At 41.0% G+C, this 17,706-nt stretch overlaps 1 protein-coding gene across 1 annotated transcript in view; it reads left to right on the top strand.

Moving 5' to 3' along the window:
* The first annotated feature begins 231 nt into the window (after nucleotides 1-231).
* Nucleotides 232-17,706, top strand: part of maml2 (mastermind like transcriptional coactivator 2) — a 45,970-nt gene continuing 28,495 nt past the window's right edge. The window contains exon 1 of the mRNA XM_033631919.2: nucleotides 232-784. Coding sequence (XP_033487810.2) covers nucleotides 374-784 — 411 coding nt within the window. The 5' untranslated portion in view covers nucleotides 232-373. The remainder of the gene's footprint in view (nucleotides 785-17,706) is intronic.

The following is a 17,706-nucleotide window of genomic DNA, read 5'->3' as shown; positions in this document are numbered from 1 at the left end:
AAACTGACATAGTAACACCCCTGAGGAAAAATCACTAATAAAATCCTGCAACATTGGGACTCTTTAACGCCTCTGTGGAAACCAGTGTGAGTTTATACTGACCTTATCTCAGTTCACAGGCAAGTGCCTTTTTAATCTTTGGCATCACTGTAACATCAGTTTGACTAGATAATTGTGGAACATATCTTCAAACAGATCTTAAAGGCTACATTGTCTTTCTCTCAAGTGACTTTGTGCGTGCAGTGTAGTATTTTTCTTTCCACATGGGATCATAGCTGAGTTCATACGTCTTGTTCTTTTCCATGCCCCTACTGTGGTCCATTAGAAGCTCAGTGGACCTCAGTCTCTACAAACTTGACGGGGACCTGCGGGCATGGGAGAAGCGACCCCTGCTCAGTCTACTGCAGGGCCATTCGTACCCATGTTGGGTGTCGGTTTAGGAACTATGCCCGGTGGGGTCGGCAACGGGCCAGTGGCGGCCACCTCCAGAGGCTCTGCAGTTCCACAGCTGCACAACGCCATTGTGGAGCGTTTGCGTGCCCGCATAGAGCTGTGCAGGAGGCACCACTCCACCTGCGAGAACCGCTACCAGAGGGGTCAGGCCGAGAGTTCGGACCGGGAGCACGAGAGTACGCTTCACCTGCTCAACATCGTCCAGCAGGGGCCTGGGAACAGAAAGACGAAGGGCAGCCGGGGATCGAACCAACAACCTCCAGAGTACAGCAGAGCCAATGGAGAGCAGACGGGCTCAGAGGGGGAGCAGAAGCTTTCCACGCGCATAGCGGTGAGTTCTGGGGGGAATCTCGGTTAGTGATGGTGGTGATAATAAATGATCATTGCCGCTTATAAGGATGATGATGCTAAAGCTTCGAAGCAAACAAAGTTCTGCCCTAACCTCCAGCAGAACAAAACTCAGACCATTAGCTATTACAAGCATTCTTTCTGCATGGTACTTGAGCAAAATATCAATCTGCTGGTCATCTGAGAGCTGCATTTTCTTCAGTGTTAATGTAATAAGTTATGTTTCTACACACATTACTCAAAATTGCCTTGCTGTGACTCATGATGAACAGTCAAGGCTCCGTCTGAATTTACAGGACAACCAAATCCGGACCAAATGGCCCAACAGTCAGGACATGTTTTAAAGCAAGAGTGATAAACTATAGGTTCCTTGTTTTGCTGATTAAAGGGACCCTTGGAGTGGTTGGGATGATACAGGATCACAAAGTGTGTTTGCAAAGCAATCCATTCAGAGCAAATGGTTTTTGGGGTCATTGGGCCATGGGGATATTTTGCATTTACTGCAAACCATGTCAGCATCTCTACTGTGCAGCTGATCCAAACAGAGGGATGCAGATGCATTCTGTGGCTTGTTTAACCCACTTAATATGCACCATTATCTCACTTTGCAGTACAGATAAGCTGGTTTCCTTTGTGTCATACGAATTACCAAAATTTCAAGAGGATGCTACCTCATTTGACTTTGTTCTCAAAGTGTTTCTTAACAAGTTGTTTTGTTGCTGTTTCTGAGGGATCCTGCATCAAGTATGGAGCAGTGTGACCTTATTTTGAGTAGTTTTGAGAGTCTTCAGAGAAAAGGATATTGAGAATGAAGAACAGTATAGTTTGCATGTTCTCCCTCAACAACAGAGCCTTACAAAGAACATAGGGTAGAGAAACTGACTGCGAAACACAGCAGGGCTTTCTGTGTGTCTGCCAGTGCTGCTGATAGGACTGACTTCCTGTATGGCATCTGTTAAGGGCAGAGCCAGAGAGATGTGAGATTTATTTTGTTGTTTTCTTTCATTGGGCACGAGGGAGTTCAGCATCCAGACTATGAATTATTTCCCAAGCAGCGTTTCAATATAATGTCAAAAGGGTGAAAGCTCGCAGATGTTCGTGCTCGAGATTTGCTTGAGATGCTGGATGGAAAAATAAACAATGCAATATTTTTTTTCCACTAAAGTCATAAAAGGGCAGCGATGATTGTTCTGTCAGTTCATTTATTGTCATCACTGGAATTGGGCACGGGGTAGCCTTTGCTGCATGTCATGCAACAGTATTAGCCTCAGCCTTGATGGAGACTTTCACATGCAAGAAAAGTAGATTTTCCATGATTTATAGTGCTAATATAAAATGCAGCTTTCTGGCTTTTCACATATTTAGTTTTCATGCTGTTAGGTGCAATACAGCCGTGCTACATGATGGGAGGCAAGACACAACAACATCATGGATTATATTGACTGTCTAAAAGAGGTCAGGGAACATCATGATCATGTACTGTTTCCTTTTTACTGATGTTGACTCTGGAGTAGCGTGTTCTACATAAAACTGATGAGAGCAGCAAGATGGTGAGGAGGAAATGAAGTCCTGGCGTACATGTTTATATCAACCCTGAGGTTAATATGTTTTTCACAACTCATGATGATTGGGTGAAGCAGAACAGCAGCCATTGCAGAAATCCCCCTTATTGCATTTATATGGCTTCTATCCAGCATAAACAGTGCAGGGAGTTCTTTCTTGAATTTATTCAAATTGAGTAAAGTGTAGAATAACTCTTGCAGTTAAAAAGATTTATTTTGTTACAATCTCTGGCTATAAAGAGAGCACAACTTGTGTTTCAAATATTTCCTGGGGTGCAGTAGTAGTTCTCCATACTACATTCTTCTGAATTAAAAAGCAAGGCTTCTACAATGGCCACATCTGTGCATGTTATTGACTGTTCACATTGGAATTTGTGATGGAAATGTACACCAAGTGAGGGGCAAACAACACAATGGATTATGACTGGCTGGGAGTGCAGAGTGAGCAGCACTTAACAACGCTGCTCATTGAGACCAGATTAACAAAGGATATTCTTTTAGATGAAATTGGAGAAATGGGGAAGAAGACGAGATGGGAGCTTACTTATCCAGCGACTCACAAAACGATTTTCCATAATGCTTGCATGAACTCATCGAAAGCTTTTGGATATTCATAGATTCACTAGATTCTGTTTTTACACCACCACTTCTTCAGTCTTTCCCCTCGTACCTGTATCAGTTAATACATTCTGCTCAGAAATAGGTCAGAGTAGAGCTTAGAAAACATTTGTCCTGTATTACAATGTACAGACATTAGGTTTCATCAGATCAGTATTCAGCAACCATCTTACTTTGTCAATCAACGATACAGAAAGAGTACACGAACTAAAGGCTTAACAAACAGTGATACAGCTCCGCTGCACGTAGCATGCCATGCATTGTCATGCCCTATTATCATGCCTTTAACAAATGGCTCACTAAGCACCTTCTTGAAAGATGTGCTGGCCATGAAACTGTTTGAAGCACAAGGCCCCCATATAAATGTTTAGAGCCACTGAATACATTTCCTGCGTGTGTTTACTTTAAGTCAAACAGGCCTTGAAAAAGCAGTAGGCGAGGGATGCCTGGTGATTAACAGTCCTGTGTGCACTGGGAGGATTTTGTTATTTCCCAGTCTTGTTCTAGTGACAGATCTGGGAACTATAGGCCTAGAGCAGCATGCGCTCGTGGAGAAAGTGCTTTGTATGCTGATGTGTTTGCCTGTTGTGTTTGCCCACTTGCAACTCTGTGTCCACCGCACGGCAGCAGCTCTTTTTAAAAGCCGGAGCATGAGGCATTCTGGTCACAGTGGTAGAAAACAGAAACCCTGTAAACGCAATGTCCCCAAATCGGATGCGGGCAAAGAACTTTGTCATCCTTCTTTCTCTGCTTATGTTTCCTGCCACTATCTGCTGTGAGCTGCCCATGAAAGGCACAATGCCAAAATACTCTAAGCTTAATGTGTTTGGCACAATTGCAGCATCCTGTACAAAAGGTCAAAATGGGCAACTGGGGTCAGTTGTAGTGTTGTAGACAGATCAGATGTTCCTAACTTGGGGTTCAGGACCCTCACAAAAGGGTTGCAAGATAAGTCAGATGGGTAACAGGGTAGGAAAAGCAGAGAAGATATTTCCATCATCCAGACATAGGAAATGATTAAATGAAACAAGGAAAGAAAATGACTCTGCATGAATTGGATGAACAGTTATACTATGGAACAGTGATGAGGGGTCGCAGTTTGACTTTGCTTGATCTGAAAAGGTTGCAAACCAAAACGTTTGCAGATGTCTACACAGTGGTGTCAGATTATTATCAGTTGAGAGAATTTCAGTATTTGCTTCAGTAGTTTTTAGTCTGGACCCTTTTTTTTCTTCACTTTTTTTGTCACTGAACATCCACTAAAAATGCCTGCTTTTGCCACTGACAGGCTCAGATTGTTGTAAGTTTCAGACAACATTGCCAAGAGGATCCATACAGAGAAATTAAATGTTTATCTTTACCATTCACTTTGTCTCGTCTGTTTGTTTTGTCTGCAACAACTCGTGAGACTTCAAAACGAGACTTCTCCTTGAGCAAAACTTGGCTACACACAATAATAGACAGACCGGATCAAGCAAAAGATAAAGAAAAATGTTTTATTTCTTTGTCCAACACTCGTGATAACAATCTCAGTGGCAAAAAAGCAATTTTAGATGGCGTACACTGACGGTGCACTACTGCCTGGAGTGGCCACATTTCACACTTGCTCAATATTGGGCCTGTTTAAAAAACTGTTGTTCTGGGGCGTCGGTAGCATAGTCGATAGTGCCGGCGCCCCATGTACAGAGGTAATGCCTCGCTGCAGCAGTCGCAGGATTGAGTCCGGCTTGCAACCATTTCCTGCATGTCACCCCCCGCTCTCTCTCTCACCCTGTTTCACTCTGTCCTGTACATTAAAGGCAAAAAAAGCCTGAAAAAAACAACAACTGTTGTTCTCATCAGTCACTCTGATACATGATCATGAGAAAATAGCGTTCAGGTTGAAAAATACACATCTCCCATTAATTGACTGATTCATTTTTTTTTTAAAAAAAAGCATCACAAAATGCATCACCTCCTGTACAGCACTTTTCACAGTATTATACTCTCATTGTAATTTTTGTGTGACACCTTTTGTATTTACATTTCAAGTACATTCTGTTCAGCCAACATGAAAATGAATGCTGACAGTGAAACACAACAATCGCACCTCTTAATTCATCATCGCGGAGGTAACTACCACTACTGCCCAGTGGATTGACAGCTTACTCAAATAGCATGGAGAAAAAGAAATTCCTTGTACTCTCTTGTGGTCATGTATGATGGATGAAGAGTGTGTGCATGTGTGTGTGTGAGTGTGGGGTGGGGTGTGCACTGTAAGTGCTTCCTGGCATACCCTGTTTGGCTGATGAACTGCCTGAATCAGAGCTGCTGGTGGTCTGATCTCAGCCTGGCTCGACTGTGATGTGAAACAATTAGCCCAGGTCCATGGGGGCCACCCACAGTGAAGCCTGCGGCTTTACCCAACCCTGTGGATGCAGTAGGGATCCATGTTCATCCCACAGATCACTTCCATGTTGTCATGGGAAGGCTAAAGTTTTTCTTTTAGGAGTAGCAGGCTGTCAGTTGGTGTGAACGCTGAATTACTTTCAGTCCCCTTTAGTGAGGACTGAAATCGCTGCGGGTGCTGTTTATTGACAGCACGACTACACTGTAAGCCTGATGTGATTAAGCTTGTCTCATTGTATAGACTGTAGCTGTGAGATGAGTCGAGCAGCTCATAGTGCTCTGATTAAAACACATTAAGATAGGCCTCCATATACTGTAGTAAAGCCATCTGTTAATCTCCTCCTTCTATTTGGGATTAGTGCTCATTCCAAGATATGGTTTAAACACAGCCACAATCCAATTCTACTTATGCACTGTGCATTTTGGGGTGTGGAATATGTATTGAAATGTCCTCTATTATTTGAATAGAGGACATAGATATATTAACTTTAAAAATGCTTTTGTATTTTATTGTAAATCTTTATATACAGTCAACTTTATAATGAAAATGCAAAATCAACCATAGACATATCTTAGCAATCCCTCATTACAACTAGTTGCTCAAAACACAAGCTAATGATACATGTAGCACCCAAATCCGCAGTGCACTAATATGCTTATGTCCAGAGCTTCCATTCAGCTTAATGGGCAGAGGGTTAATGTGTGAATAAGAGTTGTAAGCAAGCTCTACTAATGGCAGTACTGCCTCCTTAAAGGTCCAGAGTGTAAGATTTAGAGGGATTTAGTGGCATCTAGCAGAGAGGATTGCATTTTGCAACCAACTGTAACTTCTCCCGGTTAGAATTCCTTAGTGTTCATTGTTCAGGAGGGTTTTTCCGGGAGCCGAATTTCGCACAGAGGTCTCTTCCTCTCTAAAACAAACGGATCAGGTGATTAAAAATGGTAAAAACAGTGAATAAAACAGGTTCAGGTACAGTGTTTCTAGTCAGACACCTGCTAATGTGTGCTCACCATTTTTTGTTAATAACTTAAAATCCAGACATATAGGAGATTTTAACTGGGAGTCGAATTATTTGCAGAGGTCTCCTCCTCTCTGAAACAAATGGACCCGTCGATTTAAATTGGTGAAAACACTGAATAAAGCAGTTTCATATTAAAAAAGTCACTGATTTGCCAACGCTCTTGTTGCTGACTATGCTGACTGACGCAAAAACACGCCCTATCTAGAGCCAATCTTTGGTTTGTCTGTTCTGGGCTACCGTAGAAACATGGCTGTGCAACATCGCAAACTCCTTCAATGAGGACCCACTCCCTACGTAGATATAAACGTCTCATTCTAAGGTAACGAAAGCACAATGAGTCTTATTTTCAGGTGTTTATACACTCAAGGAAACATACTTATTATATTTTATTCCGTGTCTGCCAATATATCCCCCTAAATCCTACACACTGGACCTTTAATGGGCAGAGGACAATATGAGAAGCAGGGTCTTAATCAAGCTGTACATATTTTAGTACTATCACCTAAATTTAGAATGTAATGAATGTTTTAGTCTTCTGTTTTCATGATGTTTTCAGATATGCTGTATACAGTGTATTATAATAATTAAAAAAAAAAAAAGTCAAAAGCTGTTTGACTTTTTACAGTACTGGATCCTAAGTGGTTGAGAATATAATACTTCTTTTACAAATGCTGCTAACGTCAGATTGAAAGATTGTAGTAATTACAGAAAATGGGTAGATATAAATGCATTATGATCCACCATAGATTTCTTTTAACAAAATGATACCCACTGGCGTAAGAGTTAAGTACGCGCTATGGAATGCAATTGAAGTTGGGAGTCATTTGATGACATTTGCTTATTAAATAGTTCTTTTTATTATTCATTTACTCAAGTAGTTCCAGATTAATCTCAGGCAGTAACATGTTTCCAAGGTGGATATTATGACCTCTCCTTCCATAAATTTCTGTGTTGTGACTGACACCATATAAACAGGAGGGATCACCATTACATTTTGCTCAGAGAAACATGACAGCGGCTTTTTAACTGATACACATCAGCCAGATTTACCGACTGTAATAAAAGTTAGGGCCATGTAACATTATGTTCTGGACATTCCACAGTCATATCCGAGGGCAGTTCATAAATTTTTAGCACCAACTAGATCTCTGCAAGCACAGCTTGTCTCTAAGGAAGGGGGGAGTTGTAGGTTAATATCACACACAATGGTAATGCTGTGGCTTGTCAGTTTCTAGGAAATGACTGCCTATGGATGACATTTGTTTAGACAGTATGTTGATTCTGATTTAGTTAATAGCTACAGTTTCATCTTCTGGCTAAATCGTGCATGAAATGAATGTCTCTATTTGCCAGTAAACATGGTTTTATGATAACATCAGCATACATGCGTTCTAAACAACTTAGCTGCTCATACATTTTGTGATCATGATTGCTATGTCCTCAGGGGAGAGCGGAGCACAAGCTTCAACAAGCTTCTCCTGTGGTAGCCAAACCAGACACCAGATTTTTAAGTGGCACAAAACAAAGTTCACTGATGACTGACATTTCTCAGAGGAGCTTTATTTTTCAATCCCTTTGAGTTAATGACTATATTTACTAAGATATTATAGAGGCTGGAGTTTTAATCTTATAAACTGCAGCATTTAGTATTATTAATGTCATGATGGTATAAGTCAGGACCTTCAACAACAAATCATTAGTTCTAAAATAATAATGTCCAAACATGTCAAATGAAATTCTAAGTGGGTGTCCAAGAGATTCTTGTTTTTCATTTTGAGGACATCTAAGCAGTCATTGGAGCTCTCTCTTCCTCGTCTCTCCGGTCATGGCTGCTGACTACCCAGTTCCAAACAGTGTTGTTAATGCCAGAAAACATGTATCACTTCCTGTGCACCAGTGGATTCTTCCCAGAAAAGACCTGTGAGACATTATGTACAGTAAAAGCTCCCATGAGTGAAAGATATATCATTGAAGGGCTTGTTAGCACAAAGCAGCAAAGCAGAATAAAGATGGGATTAGAAATGAACATTTATTGATTATGCAGTTTTAGTAATTCATAAAAACCTCCCTGTTTTGGGGTCCTGATCCTACAGTACTTGCTTTTGTTTGAACTACACAACTTTGTGACCACTCTCATAAAGGAAGTCAATTGTAGTTGTTATAATTATCCATGTAAACATATTGCCTTTATGATTGGATGATAGATTTTGTGTTATCTCTGTGGAAAATATGGTAAACTCAGTGTAATGTGTCTTAAACAGACTAGGCTCAGCAAATGTGGTGTCGTGCAGGAGCAGCAGCAACGTGTTAGAAATAGTGCTCTGTGAATCTGGGACATCTCTGTACCTGGCAAGATTTGCATTGCCTTCTCTTCCTGAAATGAGCACACTTTCTCATTCCTTTCTGGACTAATTTAGATTTTGTTAACAAGTTCCATGCTACCAACAAATACACATGAAAAAAACCCCAACAAAAACACAAAATAAACAAAGACGAACATATAAATCAGGAAAGACAAAAGCTTCCAGACACACAGCAGGGTAGTGAGGATGTGTGTCAAATCAAAGGCATTCATGGATCATCTGTTATACAGTATGTCTAGTAGTGGTGTCTTAAAAACCCCCTCATCCTCCTTCCCTCTTCCCACTCCCCCACTCTACCACCCTCCAACCCATCTCACACACACACACACACACACACACACACACACACAGACAACCCACCCTGCCGCACACGCCTCATGTTTTATTCAGCAGCCTATGGGAAGGCTGTATCTGTCTTTGAAGAGAGCTGCCGAAATCATGTAGTAGACCCATCTCATCCTCAGTCTTCAAGGGATGATACAATATAAGTGGGTACATGCTCAGAGGAACATAAGCCTCTGACAGTCCAGATGGGCCAGGTCAGCTCTGCTGCCGTATGAGCTGTATAACAGTCTGGCCTTTAGGGTAAATTTAGCCTGTAGTTGCACTGGAACTGCTGGCTGTCCCAGGTTAAAAGCCTTTTCTCCATAGACATCTGGTTGCAGTCCTTGGCTGTGGTCCGCGGCCTCTAGCAGAGCTTGCAAGGTAACAGCTTTACCTTCAGACCCTGCGTTAACATTGTAGAAAACACATGATCAGCATCAACCTTGCAACATCTCCTCCCTGGTGGTGCAGGTTTTGTCTTTGTGTCCATTCTGCTAATTTACTGCCAGGGCAGTAATGAATAACAGGTCATGTGTTTGCCATTGTTTATTCTCACATGATACAAAGAACGTATAATGTGATGTGTCTAGTGCTCAAACTTTCAATTTAAAAGTCCAGTGTGTAGTATTTAGGGGGATAGGCAGACCCTAGTGTAGTGGTTAGAGCACTCGTCTTCCATGCAGAAGGTCCAGAATTCGAATCCTGCTGGGGTCAACATCAGCAAAGGTTCCCACCGCCGAAACAAAGGGGATCAGATTCCTTAAGGAGTAACTCCGGAATCTGGTCCTCAAGTCCTCAAAAACAAGGATGTGTCTTAAACTCGTAGATGGGAGGTTCCAGGTGTAAAAACAGATTCACAGGCAGAAATTGAATATAATATAATCAGTATGTTTTCTGTAGTGTATAATCACCTGAAAATAAGAATCGATGTGTTTTCGGTACCTCAGAATGAGCCGTTTATATCTACATAGACAGTGGGTCCTTGTCCACCATGTTGCACTGCCATGTTACTACAGTAGCCCAGAGTGGACAAATCAAACACTGGCTCCATATAGGGCCATTTTTGTTTTCGCATCGGCCACCGTAGTTAGCAGCCTGTCCGCAATGAGTGCATCAGAAAAACACTATTTTTTAAATGTGAAACTACTTCATTCCGTGTTTTTACCAGTTTAAATCACCATGTCTATTTGTTTCGGAGAGGAAGATACCTCTGCGGATAATTTGGCTGACGGTAAAAACCTCCTGAATGTCTTGATCTTAAGTAATCAGCAAAAAAAGATGAGTACATATTAACAGGTGCTGGGCTAGTGGTCCATCTACAGGCCAAACAGCATTGGAAAAACACTCATTTGGAAAGTGAAACTGCTTCATTCAGTGTCTTTGATGGTTTAAATGACTGGAGAGGAAGAGACCTTTGTGGATAATTCGTCTCACGGTAAAAACCTCCGGAACAATTGACACTGAAGGAATTCTGACTGGGAGAAGTTACAGCTGGCTGCAATCTGCAGTCCTCTCTGCTAGATGCCACTAAATCCCCCTAAATCTCACACACTGTTCCCTTTTAACCTGTAGTTGATCAATAGAAAATTCATATACAACAATTTTGATAACTGCTTAAGCCATTTCTAAAACAAAAATACCAAACATCTGCTGGTTTCATGTTCTCAAATGCTGCCATTCTCAGTTTGATTCTGTCGTCAATGGAATCTTTTGTGGTTTTGGGCTGTTTGAACAATTCGAAACAATTCAAATGTTCCTGGGAAACTGTGTTGAGCAAGTGCTTTGTGATATTATTTACCACTGAACAATAATCTGTTAATTAATAACAAAATGCACAGGCTAGACAATAAGAAAATATATTAGTTGGAACCTTCTGTATATTAATATGAAATGTCTCTAATACTCTAACCTACGATCTGATAAGTTCATCTGATATGAAAATGAGTTCCAAATATGCTGCACAATTGTTTAAATTTCCTCGCTGATCCTCTGACTGCAAATTAGACTGTGCAATAGACTCTTGTGAATATGCGTGGATACTTGTTTCATGTTTTGAATATGAATTACCCTACTATTCAGTGTTTCATCCAAGTGAACATTTCGCTGGGTTGAAATACCTCCATTCCCAAGGGGTTTGGATTAGTGAGTCCCCACTGTATCCCTTTGTTGTTGATTTGTGCTTTCAGCATGCTTCCCATTGTTGCCAGCACTTTGTTTGAATTTTGAGCATTATGTGGACCTCAAGACACACAAAAAAAATCTCATCTGTGCCACTGAAGTCAACGGGGAATTTTAGGAGGACTAATATATTAGCGCTCCATCGCAGCTATTTGACTGAAGAAACATATTTTTCATGGTTTTTCGTCATCTGGAATTTGACTTGAAAATATATGTGAAGTTCAGGGCAGTCACTTAGCAAGAGAGGACTGTGTTTATGTACATCTATATCTTCAGAGGGGCCTTGTAGAGGTAACTGTTCATGCCTGATGCGATTTCTTCTGCTGAGAGAGCTCTTTGAGGTTTGTCAGGTTTTTCCTGCTTGACTTAATTGTAGAGAGGGCAAGATTGTGTGTGAGGGGGGAAAAAAAGGGAAAGGAGGGAGGGTGGGTGGAGGGTAGTGCCTTGGAGTGTCTTTCCACAAGTGCTTTGCTACCCATTGCTGAAACTGGAACCCTGTGGGAACAAGCATGTTCAGGTGTATTTTATGTGCAGTGCGTGGAAGGTGAATTGAGGGGACAAATTGCATGCAAAATGAAACACAAATGGCACTTTGCCGCCTTGTTTACAACAAGGCCTAAAAAACAGACTGGTTCAATGCAGTATTAATGATTTCTGTTGGATTTTGGCATTCATATTGTGCACCAGCTTGACAACTGCGAAGGTTTTGTTTGCACTGACAGCTGTGTGACGCTTGGATAAACAGGAGCTTATCTATAACTGTTCTCACACTTATCTGACAATCAGCTACCTGATATGTCAGAGTTTCCTGGACTTGTTGTAGCGGCTGCTGCTGTAAACAGATCTGATTATCCCAGTGGCCACTGGAGAACTGGGTGTAGATGTCCACTTGTGTTACCATGTTGTCTTCACCTTGCTGAAATTCTTTACTCCAGCCCTACACGGCTTTTCACAACCAGATTTATGTATCAGACAAAACCATCTGAAGCCCGAATGTAATCAGCCATCTCGTTCCTCTGCTGGGGAACAATTGGGTTCAGAGCAAAGCAGCTTTATTTGCAGGACTTCAAACAGCCTGTTCTCCCCAGGGTCATTACCCCGCTCAGGAAATGAGAAAGTGGGCTCCTGATGTCACTGGCAAACCCCTTGCACAGAATTCCGGGTTAAACTGGGAGGGGGGGGGGGAGGGCCATGCTAGATCAGAGTTCAGACATGTTTACATTACAGCTCAGGATATTTCTCAGAGCCCGGCCAAGCTGCTGAAGTTCCCAGGCTCCAGAGTTGCGGAGTGCTGAAAAGAGGCACAAGTATTCACTTTTTCTTCTCTCCTCTCCCTCCCGCTCCTGTGCTCTGGGGTCTAAGTCATAGTTCAACTCCATTTGCAATGCATAGTGGTAATGTTCTGTTCTTTGCTACAGTTGTCCTTGGGGAAATATTAAAGATGTGAAATACATGAAAGGTGAAAGTCGCAAACACAGTTGACACAGATAATGTTTGCATGTCTGAAATGATGTTGCTGACATTGTTTAAGAGATGAATGTCGGGAACTAATAGCAAATTCAGCTCAAGTATACGTTGTTACAGTTTTTTTGTCTCTAGTCCTTGACATATCCTGCTCTTTATCTTGTTTTCCTTTGAAGGATTTTTTTTTTTAAATATGCATATGCCTTTCTCTCAGCAGTGACAATAACAATATGTGGCAAAACACACCAGATGAATGTCATCTTATCTTCTAACATGAACATTTGAATATCTTAAATATCAGATCATTTTCAGCTCGATGGAGACCACAGAAAATATATATGCTTTAATTGCTATTTTTCTTTTTAGACAGCTGACTATTTAAATAGTGCAGCGTGTTGGGAATTTATCTAGGAGCATCATTGATGGCACTAGAGCTTCACCCCGCCTCCTGGAGCTGCCAGCCCATTTAAACAATGGAATTTTCCTGACCTTCAGTGGAGAATTTTAAGGATTTGCTTTCTGTTTATAACACCTTGAATCTTATTCCATCATATCATAGTTCTGGCAATTGGTTCAGTCGTTTTATATTATACTCACCAAGATATCTGTTCTGGGAATGTGACGACATTGCTTAAAACAAATCAGACAAACAGGTTAAAAATGAACCCACAAGTTAGCCAACCTATTTGGAAGAGAAAACAGAAGAAAGTTAGTGCCCAAACTATCAGTTGTAAACATCCATCACAATTTAACTTACCTTACTTTACCTACCAAGTTGCCTTAGCTGTGTACACACACAGTTCTCCAGTGCAGTAAGGGATTATTAACAACATAAGCTGTGCTTTCAGTTTCTGCTTTAAAGTGTCAGATAATCTGGCCAAACTATTTTGGCTTGTTTGCTGTCTGATCAGTTGACTGCTCATTTTGCTCCATTTGACTTTGCAGTAGTGATGCTATGGTGATCCCAGATCAGAGCAATAATTTAAATATTTCAAAGAAAAAAAAAAAAGCAATGAATCAGCTGTTGCCATTGGGGCTGCCCCGTGTAGCCAGTGGGTATCCGGGCCAAGACTTCCTCTTTCATGTGCCGGTCGTTTTGGCACATCTCTATAAACAGATATCATATGAATACAAATAAATTATGATTAAAAACTGATGGGTTCCAGGATTGCAATTTGGCTAGTGTGTTCCACCTCTCCACATGGACTGTTTACCTGCTTTTCAAACTGATCGACCAGTACTATTTGGACTACAAACAGGCTACGAATGGAAACCAGAACCGATACCAAAATCTTGCATATATCTGCATAATCTGTTTATAGAAATGAAAAAATCTGCAATAAACTGGACTTTTATCCTAATAATAGCAATTTCAGAAGCACCCCCACCCTTCTGAGTGTAGGCAGCTCGGGACTCTACTAAATCATTGTTATTTTGGGGCATGAACGTGGTTGGATTTGAAGGACTTCATATCACTCACAATATTCTGGCAATCAATAGCTTAAGAAATAGCCTATATGTATTTGTGCTTCAATATGTATTTGGCCTTCAAAATTCCACAACTGTCAAATTCTAATTCAAATGTTTGAGACCGCTAGACGATCCTGTCTAGAGCTTCAGATCCAGGTCTAGAGGAGGAACATAGATGGTCTTGTTTCTTGCCTCAGCTCTGCCAATAAGGCTGAGAAGTGGCAGCTGGAATGTTTGTGTTAGTGCTCTGCTGTGGTGAGGTGTCACGGTGCTGAGCTATGCTCTGGCGCCTGCTCTCTCTCCACCTTACCTAGAGGCACACAGACACTGCTGTTCAATCTACAGCACACGGGAGGTGAAACCAGGGGACGATCTCTGGTCTTTATCTGCCCTGTCGAATTGACTACAATCTGGTTTTAACAGGAAGCAGGCCTCCAGTGACAGGGCTGCTGCATGGTTTGGCGGCTATTTTAGACTAATTTAAGGCTGCACGGATTATGGCATATCTTGGAAAGCTAGCCGCTTACTAATTTAAAGATTTGGGTTTGATTCTAATGATTTTGATTTTAAATATACCATGGCTCCAGTTAGAAGTAATGCTCTGTGTTGTAATATCAAAAAGAAAAAGTAGTTAAAGGCCATTTTGGTTTATTTTAAACAAAGTCCTTACCTCCAGATATCTTAGTGCAGGATTTCTGGCCAACAACAGCAGTTCCTTTAATTCAAATGAGGCCAACAACTGTTTCTAAAATGTAATGAAACATTCATAATGTTTTACAATGTAAATGCTATGTGCCCTTTGCATGACAAGTGAGAGGAATCTGTTTGCCTGCCATGAAAGGATTACACGAAGGGGTAATAGGCAGAAACATGGAGCCTCACACTGAAATCATGTAGCAGACAGTAACAGAGTCTCGTCTGGATGAGGGATGGAAAGACATGTTTGCCTTCAGCTTTTTAGTTTTGGTTGACGTTTTATTGTAATGTCAGCCAAATTGTTTAAGTTATGTAAATATAACTGTAACCGTCATCTTGATTTCATATTTTTTGATTTGCTTAACATTCATGGCAGCTATAGGAGACTGTGATCCTGAAGTTTAACTGTAAGATAAATAAGCTGAGTAACCAGGAAAATTGAAACCAATGCTAGGCAATGATGATAAATATATCCTTAAAAAATTGATATGTTTTAATAGTTGTTTATGAGAGAGGTCTTGTTTACTGTTGTATTTTTTGAGGCTGTAGTTTGTAATGTTGCACTGGATTGCATTACAGTGTTTAGCAATGTCTACTATCTCCTAAAGGGTTTTCATGTTTCACCTTCTTGCTCTCATTGACAGAGCTCTGCACACTTTCACAGAATTATAAAAAGGGTTTGTTTTTTGCCCCTTTACATTTTTTTAATCTCATTTTCTCCACTCTTAAAAAGTCCAAAGTATGTTTAATCCATCTGGTAAAGCCAGGTGGTGAATGTTGCCTCCAGAAGATGAGAATGAGTCTTAAAGCAATTAAGGGGGTGAATCCGATAACTGCATGAGCTGCTTTTAGGTGGGCTTGTGGAGTAAATCCAAATAGGGCACAATATCTTTATAAAGCATGATTAAGTGTTTAGAATAACGCACCAAAAAGGTTAGTGCAAGACGAGATCATGTGTGTAGCATGCTAGTTGGCGTGAGTGGTCTACACCAGAATCCACTTAGATTAAACATATGCTATTTAAGTGGATCCTAACCTGGTATTTACATGTGTCTTGGTTGATCCGATCACAGATGGACAGCTCTAAGCCTGTTCACACCTGACATTAGAAAGCGTCTCTACAGGCATCTCGAGTGACCACTTGTGATCGGCTCTCACTTGCCCGCTCTATATGCCATTAAAAATGTACATCATTTCCATTTGCAAAGTGTTTTTGTTTTTAACTAGTGGCAGGAAATTAAAAGAAGAAAAAGTAGTGCACTTCCTGTGAAGAAGAAGTTTGCACAAACCTTTGCACGCCAGCACAATCATAACAATTCAGATGCAGTCTATACCATGGCAAGTTCTAGGCTAACTAAATTGCCCAAGATGTTTGACAAACTAGTAGTTAGAGAAGTTCTGATACCATTTATTCCTTCTAGATACCGGTTTCGGTTTCTGACCTGGCGTATTGGCTGATACCAAGTATCGATCCGATACCATTGCTACTAACCCTGTACAGATGCAAAAGGATTGCTGTCATTGTTGTATGACCTACAGAGAATGACCACCGTAAAACTTTTTTATTATTATTATTTATTTTGAGATTTTGCTAATGACCAACATTACACTTTTTACCGGAAATCAGTTCTTCTTCGCTGCTCTAAAACAGTAGTTGCCAGGGGCTGCCCAGTGCAATATAACAAGTCTAGTTTATCAGTAAATTGTGTGGTGTACTATTGGTTCATAGACTTGAGGACTTGCCAATACCCGATCAAACATTTTAGGCAGGATTGGAGGCATTTCTGCTACCGGTACTAACTATACTCATAATCAAACAACACTGTTGGCGTACAAATGAATACTTCTGTGTATGCAGAGGACGTCAGCTGAGTAGGCGGTCCTTCAGTGAGGCCCCGGATACATTTGTGCAAAAACTACTGAATGAATGTGGCCATATGCGGACCAGACCACCTCTGAATGTAGTCTGAGCGATCAGATCTCAAGATGCATTGAGGATGCGTTTGGTGAATTTACTTAGAGCTGTCTGCTTGAGATCTGATCACCCAAGACCTATGTAAATACCAAGTGTAAACAGGGCCAAACTTGCATCATATCAGACTATATCTGGCTCAAGGCGGGGAGATGTGTATGATGAAGTGCGGCCTCTCATTGATCACTAATCAATGAATTATCTAACTCCTCTCCTTAAATTTCCCACTGTATCAGTCTCTCCAAAGAATGAGAAATATTACTGCATGCTAAACTGCATTCTGTAAGATGAGTTAAATAAAATTATCAGCAATCAGCAATATTTTTCTGTTCTTGATGTTTTAGATACCTCAGAAACAATTAATCTTTCACTATATGTACATAGTCAGAGTGGATGGTTTCCTGTAATAGGGCCCCTTTAAATGTATTTGGGCTGACTGGTTCTTTTTGAATTGATGGTCATTAAGCAAGTAAAGGCTCATTCTCCTTCCTTTCTGCTTACAGAGAAAAACTGTGATGCTGCATTCTTTTCATAGCTGTTAGTGAGAAAGTGGGGTTATTATGTGTGCGAATGCATGATAACAAGAGGGAGAAAGAGTGAAGAGAACATTCCTTTCTCACTCCCACTCTCCACCACCACACCCCCATTGCTACTCACTGCCACCCCACCCCCAGTTTCCTTCCTGTGCTTTTTTTAGAGTCTATTGGATGTTTTTCCTACATCCGGCAACAAAGCCAGCCTGTTCATGCCATAACCTAATGGCATGGTGTTCTGCGGTTCAGCAACACATAGGCACGGTCAAATGTGATAAATTAATCGAAGCACACTCTTTTCTAACTTCATGTCCT

This window comes from Epinephelus lanceolatus, chromosome 4 (assembly GCF_041903045.1).
Source record: "Epinephelus lanceolatus isolate andai-2023 chromosome 4, ASM4190304v1, whole genome shotgun sequence".
Taxonomy (NCBI): domain Eukaryota; kingdom Metazoa; phylum Chordata; class Actinopteri; order Perciformes; family Serranidae; genus Epinephelus; species Epinephelus lanceolatus.
The sequence above is the reverse complement of the archived record's forward strand: the minus strand, read 5'-3'. Positions and strand labels throughout refer to the sequence as shown.